Raw genomic sequence first — 19,667 nt, forward strand, 5'->3', positions numbered from 1 at the left:
TCCTCTGCTTTTATTTTATTTTTTTATTTTTATTTATTTATTTATTTATTTATTTATTTATTTATTTTACAATGGAAGTCTATGGAAGTGTTGTAACTCTCTTTATCTATGGCTCTGCATCCAACATGGTTTCACCAAATCACAAACTACTGGCTTCAAGATGTCAGTTCAGAACCCAATGGGTGGTGTCATTGTTCAAACGAGCAGTTTTTTTTTTTTTTTTTTTTTTTACCAGTATACCACTAGATGTTACTGAATATTATCCACTGAACCTTTGAGATTTAAATAATTAATGTTCTTCCTGAGATCTACCAAGTGAAGAATAAACTACTGTAAGGCAAAACCAAACATGGGAATGGCATGATTTTTATTTATATCATAATACACAAAGCATATATTCTATATTTCATTTCATTTATTAAGATCCCTATTAGCAACTGAAACATCAGTTGCTATTCTTCCTGGAGTCTCCTCTACATTACATTACAAGTTTAATTATTTACATTAATTTTACACCTTACACACACACACACACACACACACACACACACACACACACAAACAGGACATATAATACAACAGCCCAATGCAATAAAAATAAATAAACAAAACAAACAAACAAAATAACTGCTAAACATTTATACTCATTCCCCAAACAATAGTTGTCTGATACAAATCATAAGACATCTTTCAATATTATCAATACTCTTTCAATATCATGTGTATTGTGTGAACAAGAAAAGTTTTAATTTCCTTTGAAAACATTTCCTATTATTTTCCAGCAACAGAAACCCTAGCAATCCATTCTATACAACCATGCGATACTGTATAATATAAACATTATATATATCATTTTAATATTAAATGTATCAGTCAGTATGGGATATATTTCACATGTTTGTTTAGAGCACAGTGTATCCAGTATTTTAGTCTTAATATGGCTGCACAATGACCTGATACTGTGGATGTGAATATTTCATTACCAGGGGTCAATAACAGCTACTCACCAAAACATTAGTATTATTAACAAAACTAAAACCAAAAGCACTCACATCCAGGATAAAGTGTTCCTCTGCTTCACAGAAACCCATGATCACCTGACGCAGACACTTTACTGGGTACATTGTGTTCGTCTGACCATTCTCCTGAGCTCTGGCATCAATGAAGTGTTTTCATCCAGCCGCTGTTGCTCACTGGATATTTTCTGTTTTTTAGTAAACCATTGAAATGGTTCATTCATTCATTCATTATCTGAACCCGCTTTATCCTCACTAGGCTTGCAAGGGTTCATTGAAATGGCTGTGTGTGAAAATAGTAGATCAGCAGTTTTCTTCGTCGGCTGGTTTGACCTTCAGCAGATCATCTTCACCATGTCTATATACTTTAATGCACTGAGTTGCTGCGATGTGATTGACGTATTAGATATTTGTTGGACCTGATGAAGTAGCCAGGGGGTATTAGTCTGCCACAGTAAAGGTGAATATTTACATTGTACAGCGTCAGGATTACAGGATTACATTTTCAAGTCCTCCTAACCAACCTCCAAGCTACATCTACACTCTGAAAATGTCAGGTTTTAACAAGAACACATGTATTTATGAGCCATTTGGTTTTGTAGGGATTTAGTCAGTTTAATACCGCCACACACTTCCACATGTTCCACCAAAATAACTTTTTTTTCCTGACACTATTTTACAAAAATAGCAGCATCCTGAGCTGAATCAGCAAAACATCCTAGATAAGTTTTAGTCCTTGTCCAAACTAGTCTTCAGCCCTGTCAAAGAACTTATCAAATGTGGAGATACAGTAGGTCCAGCTATGCAAGACTAGCATTTTCCCAAAGTTTGTGGAAGACTCAGCTGCCTGGGCGGGGCTCTAAAATGGTACATTAAAAAAAACAAAAAAAACTCATAGTTGTATTACTACCATATCTGGATGTAAAATTTGGAAAATCTGGAGCAGACAGAAACACATTCTACAACCGTTAGATCCTGGAAAAGTCATTTTAGTTAGTTTTGATGCTCTTGACATTGATTTTTACAATTAATAGTGCTGTGGTGGTGCTCAGTATGACCTGGGTGTTGAACCTCAGCCTTTTAATGGAAGCAAATACCCTGAGTCTGCACACTAGGGTGCCAAGGGGATCATTTAATATGTGAAGCATCCACCGAATAGAAGTACCTCAGGCAAGTATCACACAAAACATAAGCATGAACACATCACTAGTCAGCTGCAGTTACTATCACCTGATGGTCAGGAGATAACAGGACAAGAAAATTACAACACAATGATCAGTGCTCCAGAGTAAGGCTTATAGAATACTATTTTGTTTGGGTTTAAAAAATATATACTGTATGTGTGATAAATGATGGCTTTTTTAATGCTTGTTACTGAGAGCAGAGGCTAAATGAGATTTATAGGTTTATTTTTATCATTCATCTGGAAAACTCTGGGAAAGTTCAGTGAAAGTCTCTTTGGAGTCACCCCCTAGTGTCCATCAGTGGAAGTACACTTTTAACCCTCAAAGACCTTAACAGCCATCGGTGACCAAAAGTAGCCTATCTACTGTATAGTAAAGTAATATCAATGCATGTAAATAATTGATGGAAAATGAAGTTTCTCAGTTTTTCAGCAGCATTAAATATGACCAATCTGGACGTTCAGAGGCTTCATAGTGAATGTACAAACACCATCATCTTCTGCAATATTGATTCATGAGTAAAACCTGTGTAATTTGACAACCAGATGCATGTTTCATGTTCAGTTAATGATATACATATTTAATAAGTCACTTTCTCTTCATTTTTTTCTGTTCTGATGTAAAAACCTCTGAGTTAGTTGTGAGCTTTATGAACATCTACATAATCAGTACATTGAACATCCTGATTTTCACTGAAAAATACAAAAGGCGCAGGACAATATTATATTAAATGCTGATAAATGTGAGGTTTAAATGTGGAGAAAAACTCATTTGGGAGTCATAACAAAAATATTTTTAGGATAATGGTTACCTCCACATTCGTTTTATTTGGAGGTGAGGTAACCAACACCATGTTCTGATTTAGAATGTTTAATACCTGTTGGCCCATTAATCCTATCAATACATATAAATAATTGGTGTAAAATACAGTTTGTGGTCTTTCATGGTCATCAGATATGACCCATTTGGACACTCAGAGGCTGCATTGTGAACATGGAAACACCGTCATCTTCTACAACATTGATTCACTAGTAAAACCCATGGAGTTGGATCAATGACAGTGGATGGACACACTTGGTTTCTGTTCAGTTAATGATATATTTTGCTGAAAAAGTCACTTTTGTTCAGTTTTCTCTGATTCGGATATAATAACCCTCAACTAAATCTGAGCTTTTATGATCATCTACTTGATCAGTAAATTGAATGTAGGAAAATACCTTATGTTCACAAAAAAACAAAAAAAAAATACAGAGGGTTATGTCTTAATAAATTGTAGTAAATCACTTCAGAAAAGTAGAGAAAAAAATATTTTGGAAAGGCCACAAAAGTAACACTGGGTCTTTATTGATTAGATTAGATTAGATTAGATTAGATTAGATTAGATTAGATTAGATTAGACTTTATTGATCCCACAAAAGGGAAGTGCAAGAAAAAGTGTGTATGCATAATATAAAATGATAATAGAAATAATAGTAATAAAAACTATACAGACTATTTACATATGTACAATAGAGTGGAACTGCAAAATGTCAGGTAGCACAGATGAGACACATTTAGGACTGGGTTATACAGTTGTGCTGTACAGTCTGACAGCAGTGGGGATGAACAACCTATCATATTTGTTCATTGGTAAAGTTTAATTAGGACTTGTTTTTTATTTAGCTGCACTCAGTCACGGGTAAAAAAGCTTTAAAAGTGAGAAGAAAGGGGATCAACACATGGGAAAAAGGGGAAAGAGAAGCAATTGAGGCATTTTAACAGAGAGAAAGAACAACAATGAAAGCCCCACAGAGAACGTATCCCCTCTTTCTTCTGAATCCGCTGTGTCTCGATGCCACAACAACATTCCCCATCTCTCCACTTTCACAGGCCAGAACATCCAAAGACAGATTACAGGAGCTGATGCAGCTTCATCTCTGAAATAAGTGAGAATGTGGAACACCAGCAGTGAGACTCAGCGGAGTGCCAATCAATACCAGTCGCTGTGTTCTCTGTGACTACAATAATTATCATCACCATCCATAAGAATGTCATGTTGTTTTGGGCTTCTCAGAAGGTCAAGAGCGCAGACTGGTGGCATATGACGTTGCCATGGCAGCAAAGTGTCTGAAGTGCAGCTCCACCCCGGGATTGTTTTCCTGTTTGTTGTGGAAGTCATTAGCACCATCTGTGCGGAGCTGTTATCTGAGAATCGTTAAAAAGGTGGAAGATGAGCTGCGGTGCATTCACTGACATACAGCAGCAGGATTGTACAATTACCTTTCGATGTGTTTATGTTCATTAGATAATGGACACCTGTGGAAAAATCATTCTGTTGTAACTCAAGCTTTAATCTGTGACATACGAAAATATTTAAAGTTCACTTGGAAAGGATTGCACTGGCGTTCGTTATACATTTGTTTTACCAGGCAGGGTTATTGTAAGTCCCAAATCAGTGAACAAAACCTGAAACGAAAGAAGAAAAAGACACACAAAAAAAAGTAAAAACAGCTTACTTTTTGCTTCTCACTTTTAATTTCAGTCCAGCAATGATAACAGTTAATGATATGCAAAAATAAAAGGCAGGTTTTTAATAAAGTGTTTTTTGTAGATCCTGCAAAATAGTTGATTTTTTTTTTTTTTTTTTTCAAAATCAAAAGAGAATAATAACCTTGTCAAGCTGCAGAGTCATTTTAATGACATTTAGAATAACTTCTAGCTATACTTATATATTAACGTTGAAAGTTACTTCTGCTAATATTGAGTTAGACTTAACCAGTATCAAGAAAAATGATGGTTTGCATCACCTGAAAGAAATCTTACCACAGAAATGGAGTAGAGGTGGATAAAAAATCAAGATGTGTGTAAAACTTTCATCACTTAAAGGTCCATTTTGAAAGACTAAAGGGGATTTAGGAGGATGTAAGTGTAGAAATGGTACATACTACTCATACATGTGTATTCAACAGTATAAAATCACTCAAAACAATTTAATTGTGCTTTTGTTGCCTTGGAATGAACTGCTAATATCTATACAGGGAATCAGTGCTGTGGTTACGGCAGTAATACCTCCTTTCCGGCAGGTGTCAGTAAAGCGCTAGCTAACATAGACGAAAAGTGATACAACGAGGAAGAATTATCATCAACAGTGCAGGTATTCTTTCAGTATGTGAATTCTAGTATTTGTCCGTCTTTTAATTTCGTTCATTAATGCCACGTTTCTCTCGTATATTTTCAGTTATTATACTTTTACGATATAGCTTGCACAAGTGTGCGTTCGCCGTTAGCTTTAGCAGTGCAGCTATGCTAAGTGGAAGCTGCAGTGAGCTAGGCTGGCAGGAGTTTTTGGTGTATGTGGGCGTGTAGTCCTGCAGAATATCAATTCTGTATTTTGTAGCTTTATTGTCTGTGTCACAAGATCGATAGCTCGCTATTTGTAGCCTTACATCTATTTCACTCGCCTCTTTTTTATGTCTCCCGCTCCTCATATCGTCTCATCTCTCTGCAGATTAATTTTTATCTGACCCAGATATAAAGCAGAGAGGCTGAGAAAATGGACACAAGAGCCTTGAGGAATCCATATCCTGACTATGATGGGTGCCCTGCGTCCACCCAGGCCTTCTTTGACTCCCAGGGAAAGGTAACGCCACATGAATATATATGTACAGTGTCCCGTGCGTGCAGATGATGAAGAGTGCATACATGTGTTGCAGGTCCACCTCATTATTTAAACTCTTCTTTACCTTCAGCTCACATCAGAGTTTGCCCAGAGGCTCAGCAGTAAGGTCAGCGAGCTTTTAGCCGTCATGGAAAATGGGCTGAGGTCTGCTGACCCAAGAAACTGCACCACCTACACCGGCTGGGCAGGTGATGACACTAGCATACATGCAAAAAAAAAAAAAAAAAAAAAAAAAAAAAAAAAAGGCCAAAGATTCTTCATTTAAACAAAAGTATGAATTGAAGTTTCTGCATTCAAAACCTTTCTGCAAGTCTGAAAAGTGGGAAAATGTATTTAAGGTTTAGCTCCTGTGCAAGTTTTTAGGAGCTTAATCAGCAGCTCACCATCTTTTATAAGACCATCATATGTTTGTAGCGTCACTGTCCTGTCTAAAACCGTTACATAAGCTCAGAAAAACAGGCCCACTTTCAACTCCATGATATTGCATTTCCCAACAAATCAAAGAGGGTTTTGACATTTCAACAATTATTGCATCACACTACCAAAACACTGACATTGCAAGGAGTTTTTCTGCAATATACAGTGTGAAGTCCTAAAATTTTTGAAAAGATTACTTGAATATTACAATTTGAAAAAAATTACTTGTTGTAGAATGATTGGGGTAAATTTGTAGTGAAGTGCTGATACATTGAAAAAACAAAACAATGAAATCTGAACAAATGATAATTTCACAGTGGAGGGAATTATATTGTTTATGTTGAATGACATATGACGCAAACACTTACAAGATGAGATAAAATTTGCACCAAAGGGCAAAACACAAACATATGAGCTACAATAACAAAAAAGGACATGATATATGCCATTTCCATACTTATTAGTCCTGATTATTCCTCTTTCAGGCATATTTCTATAGGGACTAGTCTGTTCTAAACATATGATGATTTCTTCAAGGTCATTAATTCTTCAATCAATGCAGATATTTCAGGCCTCTTCATCTAATCATTTTTGTAATATTGTGACGAGTACTGCATACACAGCATTTGCATGAATTTCTCTGTACCTACTGCATTTATTGCAACATATCAGGTTGTAGACCAGCGAGAACCTGTGACTGTTGACATGTAGCCTCTTTCCTTCAACATGTGCAGTAAGAGAGCATCGATTATAAATATTAATTTACCATGACAAACTATTTGAATTGCAAATATGGTTTAAAATGCACGCTTAGCAGGTTACAGTTACAGATAAACCTAATATAGTACATATAGAAAAATCATCACAGTCACTGTAACCCGACATACATTGAAGACATCAATGCATACTGTACATATATATCTTTATAATTTGAGGATGATCCCAGTACAGAATCATGTTTAGAGTTATGTCTACCACCAATAGTTTCTTAGTCTTGCCTCAAACTGACAAAGGAAGTAACATTATAGCTTTAGAGCAGGAACAGAGCTGAAGACTATATGTAGTACACTAACTTTTACATTTCAGATATAACGAAGAGCACAAATTGTTAAATGTGTGTGTGTGTGTGTGTGTGTGTATATATATATATATATGTGTATATATATATATATATATATATATATATATATATATATATATATATATATATCAAATAACTTCCCTTATATGTAGTCTGTGAATAACTTTATAATGAGTCTCACAGGATTTGATAGAACAATGAGTTCTCGCATCAAATTGTTTCACTGGTTCTCATGTTATAAAGAGTACATGTAGCCAGAGGAGGATTTTCACAGCCCAGAAAGGAAACTGTTTTTCCCTCAATTTATCACAAGTTTTTAAATCAACATATTGGTAGATAAATAGTTTTCACTTCACTTCATTTGCCTCTAGTGTAGTAAGGTGCAAAAAGTACATGTGTCCAGTACTTGGTTAATTTGCACCGTTGAATGTAACAACTTATCCTCTGATTCAAAGAAATTGTATTAATCAGAACATGAACACATTTCTGGTGCATTTTTTAGACTCTTAAATATAATGGTCCTTACATTATGCCTCTCAGGCATCGCTCTGCTCTACCTCCACCTTCATGACGTGTTCAAGGAACCCGCCTTCCTCCAGAAAGCTTCAGACTACATCAGCCGCAGCCTCAAGTGTTTGACCCGTCGCCACGACGTCACCTTCCTGTGCGGAGATACTGGGCCATTGGCTATTGCTGCTGTGGTGTACCACCGCCTGCAGAGGGTGCAAGAGAGTGATGAATGCATCAACAGGTCAGTACAGAATGAGCAACGGCTTCAAATTCTGAGTGAGTTGGATTGGAAGGACACAACGGTGTATTCCCAAAAAAGAGACACAAGTAGGCTGTAATAAAAAGTCAGTGACATTTAATAATGATACAGCAAACTCAACTCTAACTTTGTACATTTATGTGTGTAAAGGTCAGTCTGTATTTGCCAGCGTGCAGAATTAAATAGTTCTCTTTGTGCTTTTGTTGTTCAAGCAGTAGTGAAGAATAGAATTCAGGGATTCAGGTTATAAGTTAAGAAAAGTAATCATGAGTATTTATATATTTATTTATTTTTCCTTAAATGTACCAGAATGCATTGTCTTGATTGTCTTGTTATGTGTGTTTTGTTTGTATTGCTTTTTTTTTTTTTTTTTTTTTTTGGGGGGGGGGGGGGGGGGGGGGGGGGGGTTGGGTGTCAGTCTTTGCATTATGAACACATTAATTGAAATAATAAGTGTTATATTTGTTAAATGATGGAAAGTTCTACAAATAAAATAAAAAAGAACAGTAATCATAGGACATGCGCTTGTCAAGCACAGATCACAAAGAACACTGGAAAAAAAAAACAATACATAGCCAGAATACTATAAAAAATTAATAAAACAAGCAACAAATAAAAAAAAAACACTAAGAAGATACTTGTGTTAGTAATGTGTAAAGTAGTAGCATTAAAACATCTGTGGATCTTAAAGCAGGTTTGACTTACTTTATCATTTCAAATCATGTATATTGCTTATCTCGTGTGTACGTCTTTTACATCAGACTTCCACATAGAAGAACATATTGGCGCATAGTGTGAATGTCTGTCAGAACAGCTACATTCTGGTTTCCTCATGGTCACTTGACAGTTTTTTCCACCTCCCTATATTTAGCTTGTGTTTTTTGTTGCTTGCAGACTTGTGCAGTTTCATCAGACTGTGGTGAAGGGTTCAGGCAACCTGCCAGATGAGATGCTGTACGGACGGATGGGCTACCTCTACTCGCTCATCTTCATCAACCAGCAGCTCAGGCAGGACAGGATCCCTCTGCAGTACATCCAGCAGGTGACTCAGCAGCTCACAACAAATCCAAGGTTTACTTATTTATTTATTTTTTATCACATTATTGCCAGTTTCCTTCATGATACAGGCAATCAGGTTAGTACAGACAGAGATTTAATGGAGACATGATATTTTACAGATTAACAATAAAATGTACTATGCAAAATGAGCCTTCCAGTAAATGGTAAGCTTGACTTGCTAATTACACATGAACCCTTTTAAGACTGCCATTATAACAGGTGTCTTCATGTTTTCGCTGCAATACAATTGTCAGAAAATGCCTTTTTTTGCCAATTCTTTTGCACCTTTGTTTTCAGGAAGGGCTAAACTTTCAATATCTTGCCACTAATTATCATTATTATAACTAATAAATGCTTAAAACTTTGTGTTTTAGTAAAAAAGAAAAAATGGACTTGAAGTTTGTAGCATATTTATTACCAGAAACAGCTGTTAGTGTCCATAACCAAGCTTTGAGATTGCAGAAATAAACCTTAAACTACTCAAACATGCTTTTTGGTCTTGAACATTCACTACCCATATTATGGCTTCATATTTTTGTTATTTCCAGGCATTTTTAAGCCTGTGTGGAAGTCTCTGAATCAGTTCCTTTCTACTTGCAATAGACTCCCACACTGCTGCTTTTGTGGATAGTGCAAACGGTTCAGGAGTGAGAGTCATTTTTTGCTATAAAGTGCAAAATGGAGCACTGGAGAGATTGCAGTTGTTAAAGAGTTAACCCCCCCTCCCACAAGAATGACAAAATAAATGCACCTTGAATTTGATTTTTGATGATACTAAAATCACACATTGAACTTCCATTTCACTGATAAATATTAATTAATTGATATTGTTACATTCTCAAGTCAACAGCTGTGTCAGTATCTGAAAAAGCTGCATCAGTCGACCTTTAAGTGTCATCTTTGAAACGTCAGCACCTGTTTTGGAAGTAACTAAAGAAAAAAGCCAATGTAAATCAAACCCATAATATGTAATAAGCTGAGGTAATATTAGGGGACTTTGTTGCCTGCTACTTAGTTAAGGCCCTCGAGCTCTGTCTCGCCTTGCAGTCTGGCACCAATTTGCTCACTCTTTCACACGTCTGTGTCCGGTCCCTTTCATTTCTCTCCATTGATTTCTTTCGAGTCGAGCTGATTAGGCGACTAGCTGTGGATGTGTCATTTCCTTCCACAGATCAGTGAAGCCGTGTTGGCGTCGGGGGAGCACCAAAGTAGGAAGTTCCGGGTGCAGAACCAGAGCCCGTTAATGTACGAGTGGTACCAGGAGCAGTATGTCGGCGCTGCCCACGGCCTCGCTGGCATCTACTACTTCCTCATGCAGGTACAGCAGGGCTCTGATTGAAAATATCTAAAGATGGATGTATTAACTGCTGTCCTGATTTTTTTTACTTTCATTCCCATCTGTTGCAAAATTGAATTCAGAAACAGGAACATACATTTGCACTTTTTACTGCTTCATCCAGTTTTGTAATTTGATATGTTTTTGTCGCAGCCAGGCTTCGTCTCTGCAGAAGAGCAGGTCCACAGGCTGGTGAAACCCAGTGTGGACCATGTCTGCCGCCTTAAGTTCCCCTCTGGAAACTACCCACCCTGCATTGGGGATGACCGGGACCTGCTGGTGCACTGGTGTCATGGCTCACCAGGGGTCATCTACATGCTCCTGCAGGCCCACAAGGTAAACACTAATGGGGCTTTTCCACTTGCCCCTACTCAACTCCACTAGGTTTGGGTACTAACAAGTATGTGGTACCAGGTACTATCACTAAATGGAAAACCCTAAAAACCAAGTAAAGTCGAGTAGAGCTGTGTAAAAGCCCCATTAGTCACATGGAAACAAGCCACGAACAGAGATACAATAGGGCTAATAACATCTTAGATCCAATTTGACCTTTTGTATCTTTGGTCAAGGGTTTATGAACCACTCTAAAAGAACTGATATTCAAAGAATCCATGTTCGTGCTTTTGAAATAAACCAATTTCCGAATCAGATTAATAATGTAATTGTTTGTCTGTGTAATATGTCTAACATGACGCAGGAAAAACTCCAGTTCAAAGCCCATCTTCATTGTGTTGCACATCTTTGAGATGAGTTCATGATAATACCAGACCAGATGAACCACTGACTAAGACCCTGTAAACCGAAAAACAACACGTCTGACTCAGCGAAGCTATAAATCAGCATTTTTCCTAGTAGGCAAAAAAGGTCAAATATTTTTATTTGAAAAGACGTTATCCTGTGTATGTGCCTGCTGTTGTTTTATATATTCACCTGAACCCTTTTCCCCACAGTATAGGTAGAGTTTGTTTTGGAAAATGTAGAAATTGACTTTGTATCCGTCCAAAGACAGTCCACAGAGGGCAGCGTCTGAGTACCGAAAATTTACAGAGTAATAGTGCCATCTTGTGATGGAAATTGATAGTGAATTCCTAGTTCAAAACAATGTTGAAAAGTTCTTTTACAACTCTTTTATAGTCACAGGTTTAATAGATTTGTTGAGATGATAAAAAGCACATTATTGTGACAAAAGCACTTTATGTTCATTCAAACAGACATAATTTTTTCGTTTAATTTTAATTTTATATTTGCATAAGAGGTTTTATGTGCAGAATTGACTGGTTTTACTTGAGTTTCTGTTTACTTTTAGTGTCAGTTTGACTTTTTCAGGTGTTATGAGGAAAGTTTTGACTCACTGAAGCTGGAAAAGGTGGGGTGAGATAATGCATTACCTCAAATTTGATCAGTGAAACAGTGTTAACAGTGGCAAAGGCCTCACACCGTGCAAAACCATTCTATTCACATAACCGACAATATTAACTGGTAACAATAAAATCTTGAAATTAATTAATGTCTAAAAATACTCCAAACATTTCGTAACGTGTCTCGTGTTTTTTGATTGAATGAGCTTCATGTCAAAGATGCACTACTTACAAAATAAATAAATAAACAAAATACAATTCTATAAATACCAACTTCTAGTGTGAATCAAGGATGAAAAGGAAACACAGCTGGTAGTTTTGTCTACCAGTCTTAATTTTCCGTCTTTGTTTTTGCTAACTTCTCCAACCCTGTCCTTGTGTCCATGATTCCAGGCATTTGGAGTGCCTCAGTACCTGGAGGATGCTCTGCAGTGTGGGGAGGTGGTGTGGAAGTGGGGCCTCCTGAAGAAAGGCTACGGGTTATGTCACGGTGCGGCGGGTAACGCCTACACCTTCCTTGCCCTGTACCGTCAAACGCAGGACCCCAAACACCTGTACAGAGCCTGCATGGTGAGAGAATTTTATAGACATTTTACACAAAGCAACAAACTGATGAACAAGTGCAAAACGATGTGTCAACCCTGCAGGACATCTGTCTTATCACTGCTCAGATATATTAGCTGATACCGAACAGCTTTAACAAACCGTAAATCTGGATTAGGCAAAAAAAAAAGGAAAATCATATATTACCTGCTGCTTTTTACCATATTCACACAGCAGTTGTTTTCCTCTGATTGGGTGCTAAGGCTTGGAGGCTATCAGAAAAGCTGACTTTTTCTACAAAATATATCAGTAAGGTAACATGAAATAAGTGTCTCCATCCACTGTCATTGTTCCAACCCCCTGGGTTTTACTGGTGAATCAGTGTTATATAAGAGGACGACGTTTCTATGTTCACTACAGAGCCTCTGAATGTCCAAATGGGTCATATCTGATGACCATGAAAAGATGACAAACTGCATTTTACACTGGTTATGTACATGTATTGATAGGACTAGTGGATCAACAGGTATTAAGTGTTTAAAATCAGTAGATGTTTCGGTCTTTGGTGGATGTTTGGGTCTTTAGGTGTTCATATCATCCTTTAATACCAATGTTTCAGCTTCTCACCCTGACTCAGACAATAGAGTAAAGAGGCCACTGCATGCATATAGTGACAAAAAGTAACCATCTCAATAATAGATTTAAGTCAGTGGCCCATTGCATAAACTATAACTAAGATCTGCTTTAGTACAGGTTGGAAAGTTCACATTAAGGAAAACATAGAAAGTTATGGGTTGGTAAAAGGCACCAGCTTTTGATTTATTACTTTGTCATTTCATACCCATTTTTTTAGCACCTCAGAGACTAACAGCTAAAAATGGCAAATGTCAATTACCAAATAGCAGCAACAAGCTGTGTAAAGTAGGACAAAGCATTGTGATGTGATGATAACTATGCAACCTAAATCAGCAGCTTTTGTCCAAATAATGACAGTGAAGGGCTGAGGGTAATGGCTGCCCTGTTATTTAGCAGAGGAAAGCGTTACATCACCACAAACACACAATCATAGTCTAAAATAGTCCGAAACTGACAAACAAAATCAGCAGCTGTTTTTGTAACTCTTTGCAGCCTTATAATATTCAAGTCTAATGTCACATTTATTAAAGTTTTTTGCTTTTCTTGTGCTGTAATGTACGGTGACATATCTTAACAGCATAATCTGTCAAGGAGAACTCTTTACCAAGGCATGATGTACAAGTTATTCCACCTTTGAAAATAATGGATTGGATTTATATAGCGCCTTTCTAGACACCCAAAGCGCTTTACATTATTGACCCATTATTCATTCGCGCTCACATTCTCCCTCTGGTGGTGGTAAACTACATCTGTAGCCACAGCTGCCCTGGGGCAGACTGACAGAAGTGTGGCTGCCATTTTGCGCCTACGGCCCCTCCGACCACCACCGAACATTCATACACTGGGTGGCACTGGAGGCAAGGAGGGTGAAGTGTCTTGCCCAAGGACACAACGGACTGACTAGGACAGAGCGGGATTCGAACCGCCAACCCTTCGGTTATTGGACGACCCACTCTACCAACTGAGCCATGGCCGCCCCATAACACTGCAACTTTGCCAAACACTGTTTTACAGAGGAGTTAAGTTGTAACATGTACCTTCATTTGAACTATTTCTGCCGGAGTCACCTTTAAAATCTTATCAGTGTGTATTTTAAGTCAGAAATGAAGTTGAAACAGGGACTCTCACAACAAAACCAGTCATTTTAACTCACATGCTTTTGCTAGTTTTCTGCTGCCTCCATGGGGTACTTCTTAGTGTCTCACTTCAGTTCACACCCAAATTAATAAACTGAAGCAACTGTAAGACAGAAACTCACATGTTAAGTGAGGTTAAAATACTGTTGTCATCAGGGGAGTCTGGTGCAGCTTCCTTAGCCCTGTTTTTGCCAAAATAGTGAAACAATTTGGTTGATAGGTAGGTAGTTCTTATTTTCTTTAACTTAAGCCTGTTGTTTATGTATATAACACTAGAGGTTTTGCAATGATTAGCTGTTTGTTGCGCATAAACCCCGATGTAATTTCAGAAGATGTGTTCAAACTGTGCCACATTTGAACTTAGACATAGCTGGTGTAACCTGGTGCAGAAGTGGAAAATAAGATGAAATGATAGTATTTTCTGTATTCATCCCTGTAGATATGAACCATACTTAATGTATTACTAGCATAAATTGTCCCCTTGGAATTATAAGGTTCTATCTGACATTTTTGCCAAAATTGAGTTATTCACATATTCTTAATATTGGTTGGGTTATTTTCAACATGTGATATGTATTTTATTTGTTTATGCATTTTTTACTTTGTTACAAAACAAAAAGAAAAGTTCTATCTGCAAAATCAAACTCCAAGTTGGTTTTTTTAAGGTTCTATCTGTGAGCCAGCCAGAATTTAGAAATTACACGAGGCCATCAATCATGTCCCAATTTTTTCAGTGGAAGGGGCCAACTTGACAGAAACTTTACTGACAACAACACTGAAAATGTCTGACAAACAAACTTTCAGACAAGTGTGGAAAATGAAGGTGGAGGAATTTATTGATGACATTGTTGGCGACATCAACCTAAACACACGGGGACAGCAGTTTGTACCTTTGTTCAGTTGTCAGAATTAAAGACTTTGGAACTAAAACACTACAAATATGATCATACACCTTTATTGAACATACATAAAATGCTCCATACTGTTGATATAAAGCAATTTGTGTTTCCGTGTTGTATCTTTCTGTAATATCTCTTTTTAATCCCTCTGACATCACTTATATGTAAAAGTCCTGTTATTGGTCCAACATGTTACAGACACTCGAAATAGAAAGAGATTCCAGAAACGGCAAGCTCATGAGATGCGGGGTCTTTCATGTTTACCAACAAAAGACTCACAAGTGTCAGTGTGACTCGATGTCAAAGTGGCCCGCTCTGTTTGAGTCCCACGTGTGTTTTCATGAAGACAAATCTATTCATAGAGGCTGGAAACAGACTCTTCAGAGGTCTGAGCAGAGCTGTGTTCCACACTCCCAAAGCAGCAGATCGACATTGTGGTCAGAATCTGATACTGCGACAGAGGCTGGGATTTCACAGAGACGGGCACAATTTTTAGCAGTTGTTGTCATTGCTGGGTATTCTCCTGAGACGCTTCACCTCCACTCGTCTGTTTTGACACAGTGTTATTATGCCTCTGACTGTCTGTCTGTCTGTCGTCTCTACAGTTTGCAGACTGGTGCATGAACTACGGCAAACACGGATGTCGAACACCAGACACTCCCTTTTCACTTTTTGAAGGTATATAGCCAAATGTATCCTCTTACTTTTCCAACTCTACTTCTGACATAATCAAGGAATTTCCATGTATGTTAGGTTTATTAAAATACACGACAGCAGAAGCAGAGCCCCAGGAAATACAGGTTTGTTTGTCGTGTTTGGTTTGTGTTGTGTCAATCGGTACAGTTTTATGTGGGCACAGATGATGTGAACATGATATCTTACACTTTTACCACAAAGCCTTGCATCAGTTGGCATCACCGACAGTATTTCAGGCAACAGCCACATAAATCCCAAAAAGTGTTTACACATGAGGCAAGAGATTTTATTACATTTATTAAAGGATGATTTTGGGTTAAATTACAACAACACAACAAGAATGGTGAATCAACAGAAGACAAAACCAAAGACCCTGTGGTTTAGGTAGATACTAATAATTTCGGTTATTTCATGACATATTTCATGGTGTTCCGTCAGTTTTCAGAGGGCGTAGGTGCTGTCACTGGACCTTGTTTGGACATGGTTTTCAGACACCATCCATTCAGCATTTGTGAAACAAAGCTGCATCACTCATTGTAATTACACTCAAGTATCTGTCTGGATCCATATCAGTGTTTTACCAAAGTGTGCGGGAGGTGCACAGCCAGGGCTTTTAGGGATAAATGTTCTGTTTTTCAATTAGTAACAAATAGAATTTCAACACATTTTGAACCGTTATCTATTTGGAAAAGCTAGAGGTGATGAAAAATACATTTAACAGAAACAAGTACAAACTCGTTTTATTCACTTTTGATGCACTCCACATTGATTGTTTTCATTACTTTGGTATTTAATGGCATGCATGGTGTGTCTGAGCCTTATAGCAGAAGAGAAAACTCTGAATAAAAGGCATATTTTCATTAAAAGTTTGTGGTCTTGTTGGAAAATATCTTTTCCCTTGTTTATTAGTTAGACTTTTTGGTTTGTTTGGTTTCGATCTGTTGTTTTCGTCCCTTATACCATGTCTTGATAATGCCTCATTTAGTGTCGAGGCAACAAAAAATATATAAACCTGCACAATTTTAAAGACTTGTGACCTATTTGACATGCAATGAAAAAGACTCATCTTACCTTAGATTTAAACATCACCAGACTCATGACAGAAACATATGAAGAGGTCAATTTTATGATTTTTGTTGACTTTTGCTGCAATAATGGTAGTATTTTTGCCCCAGAAGTCAATAAATCTACACTTAATAAATACTACATCCCTTCTGTAATGCACCCCCCTGCTCAGTGCCAAACAGTTGAGCCTTTGTGACACAAATATCTAATTTAATCTCCCTCTTTCCAGGAATGGCAGGCACCATCTACTTCTTGGCCGACCTTCTGGATCCAATGAGATCAAGGTTCCCAGCCTTCGAGGTGTAAAAAGGATCCCACAGGTAGTCCAACTCCACTCGCACTACGGAAAATATCAAAGGAAGAAAACCCAGGCCCCTCCTGTCGTACTCACGCTGCACTGCATTCATCGCAATAAATAATATTTAGGAATGTGACCAATCGGCCGGAGACTCCATGGCTGGCTTTGACTTCTGCTTCAGACATTGTGCCATGTTTTTTCCTGCTCGTCTTCTCCTACAACTATTATCGTTGGATTTGAGTCTTATTAACAGGATAAATCCTCGTGTCACATCTTAAAGAAATGTTGAAAAATGAGAGAATGTGGTTTTTTTTGGTGTATATATTAGATTTGTTTGGCTAAGAGAGAGGAAGCTAGTTTTCTGCTGCATGTCATGAATGGGTGTTTGCTGGGTTGTAAACTATTAGTTTGTATTAATTTTTGCAGGTTTTCTATGCTGAATGGAATTGGATTTTAGCTGTTTTTACTAAAAGAGAGTATGGAAAATATTTGTGTTTCCAAACAATTACTTCTGTTGTGTTTTCTGAAATATAAAATGTAGAATTTCTAAAGATAAACCGATCATACAAGCAGAGTTTTTTCTTTTATGGCTAGAGTGTAATGTCTGCTTAATATTGTTAAAGCCAAGGCAATAAGAGTAACTTCAGCTGAATGTTTGTCTGAGGATTCCAAATGGGAGAAGGAAGTAAGATGCAGGATTAGGATGGGTAAAATGCTAAAGGAATAATAAAGTGAATTTACCTTTAATGTGTCCACATTCTTTTAGCAATATAAAGACCAATGTGTCCCGGGACAGATGGAAGGATTGGCTACTGTGTGTAAGTGTAAGTCGGGACACCGATGCTGTTATATTGAAGTGTCTCAAAGATTTCAGAAAAATTAGTAGCTTCTCATTTTTGAAACAGTCATCAGTTTGATAGAGCATAAACAGGGTTCGTATGGGTGCTTGAAATCCTTGAAAATGCTTGAATTTCAATGTTATGATTTCAAGGTCTGAAAAGTGCTTGAGTTTAAGTGCTTGAAAGTGCTTCCAATTCTAACTGTGTGATGTGATTTATTTATATTTAGGTTAGATGATAAGCCAAAGGTACTTACAGAGGGGTGATCCAGTTTGAAAATAAAAACTTTGTCAGAAAAGAAAGTTAGCGGGTGCTCTCAGATCGACTCCAGGTGCATTTTTATCTTAATCTTTGTCACGGTGTGAGTGTAACTTAAGAACAGCAAGTGGCTTCCCTTTTTTTTTGGATAAAACTTTGTGTTCTACTTTCACCTCTGGACTTTTTGCGATTATGAAACACAATATTAGATGTTTATAGCGTAATGGAACGTTCATCATTGTGATAAAAACTAAAAAAAATAATGAGTATATGTATTCCTGTAGATATGTATTTTACCCCAGTGATAAGGTGCTGTGCTGGAAAAATTTGAAAATGACCTTTAAAAGTGCTTGAATTTGACCTTGAAAAATGTGTACGAACCCTGCTAAAGGTTGGACTGTGTTAAAGCAAAAAGGTCATGTGATCTGATGAGTCCAGATTAACCCTGTTCCAGAGCGAGGAAGTGATTACCCATCATGCCTAGTGCCTACAGTACAAACCTGTGGGGGCAGTGTTATGATCTGGGGTTGGTTCAGTTGGTCAGGTCTATGTTCAGTAACATTATGTGTCCATAAAATGAGATCAGCTGAACCTGAATATATGGTTTTTATTCATCCCTGTTGACATAGACAGATTCCAAAATGACAACCCCAGGGTTCATTGGGCTCAAACTATGTATATCACGTGTCATCTCACCAGAATGCACCAGATTCTTCCACTGTGAGGAAATTTGATATCCATTGATCATGTCGTCCACTTTCAGTTTATACACATTTTAATCCCTTGCAAATCCAATCATTACTTTCTCATATGTCATGCAGGAAAACAGTATAGCAAACACAGTCATAACTCAACTCATGCTTTAAGAGGAAAGAAAACATAACTAAGAAGCTGCTCTCTGTTTTTGGAGCCACATATTTGATTAAACTTGAAAGAAAACATTATAAATGCTGTTTATTACACTTGACCCGGATACTGTAGATACGTGTTTATTTACTGAGCTGGGATGTGAAGTATGACCACCAGTGAACCACAGACACATGAAGACGTATTCTGTTTAAAGGTGTAAACTGATGGACATAGAGCTGTCCAGGTATCTGATCGGATCACAAGAACACCTAAGAATGCAAGATCTGAACCCAAGACTCCAGACAAGCAATGAACCCACCAATGCAAGTGATCAGAATGTTGGAACAGTTGGATTGAAAAACCTTATAACAATTTCTACTTGGGCAAAATGAAGAAATATCTAGAAATAAAGTCAGAATAATTGAACCCCAGAAAATGTTTTAGATTTTTAAAGTGGAAAACACATTAGAACCGTAGTTTTAAAAAATAAACAGGCTATAGTTTTAGTTAACATATACACTACACTTGCACTGCTAGTGTTGTCAAGTGTTAAGGGTCATAACCCCACAA

General features: G+C 37.4%; 1 protein-coding gene across 3 annotated transcripts; it reads left to right on the forward strand.

Annotated features, from left to right (window-relative positions):
* The first annotated feature begins 5,264 nt into the window (after window positions 1-5,264).
* On the forward strand, window positions 5,265-17,898 carry lancl1 (LanC antibiotic synthetase component C-like 1 (bacterial)). 3 transcript variants are annotated; one of them, XM_030156789.1, is made up of 10 exons: window positions 5,265-5,344; window positions 5,688-5,819; window positions 5,929-6,046; window positions 7,897-8,107; window positions 9,020-9,167; window positions 10,356-10,502; window positions 10,674-10,856; window positions 12,272-12,448; window positions 15,698-15,770; window positions 17,083-17,898. In XM_030156789.1, the coding sequence occupies exons 2-10, from the start codon at window positions 5,733-5,735 to the stop codon at window positions 17,157-17,159; spliced, it is 1,221 nt and encodes a 406-aa protein (XP_030012649.1). In that variant the 5' UTR covers window positions 5,265-5,344; window positions 5,688-5,732; the 3' UTR covers window positions 17,160-17,898. The 3 variants fall into 3 exon arrangements, with proteins under 3 accessions (XP_030012649.1, XP_030012658.1, XP_030012666.1); XM_030156798.1 differs by having other exon boundaries at window positions 5,311-5,333; XM_030156806.1 differs by lacking the exon at window positions 5,265-5,344 and adding an exon at window positions 5,399-5,417.
* The last annotated feature ends 1,769 nt before the right edge of the window (window positions 17,899-19,667 follow it).

Source organism: Sphaeramia orbicularis, chromosome 2 (assembly GCF_902148855.1).
Source record: "Sphaeramia orbicularis chromosome 2, fSphaOr1.1, whole genome shotgun sequence".
Classification (NCBI taxonomy): domain Eukaryota; kingdom Metazoa; phylum Chordata; class Actinopteri; order Kurtiformes; family Apogonidae; genus Sphaeramia; species Sphaeramia orbicularis.

Bases quoted from the DNA above. Each gene is read 5' to 3' on its own strand.
- lancl1 (XM_030156789.1), top strand. From the start codon at position 5,733: ATGGACACAAGAGCCTTGAGGAATCCATATCCTGACTATGATGGGTGC. The intron at 6,047-7,896 runs GTGATGACACTA...TATGCCTCTCAG, and splicing joins CACCTACACCGGCTGGGCAG to GCATCGCTCTGCTCTACCTC. The intron at 9,168-10,355 runs GTGACTCAGCAG...TTCCTTCCACAG, and splicing joins CTCTGCAGTACATCCAGCAG to ATCAGTGAAGCCGTGTTGGC.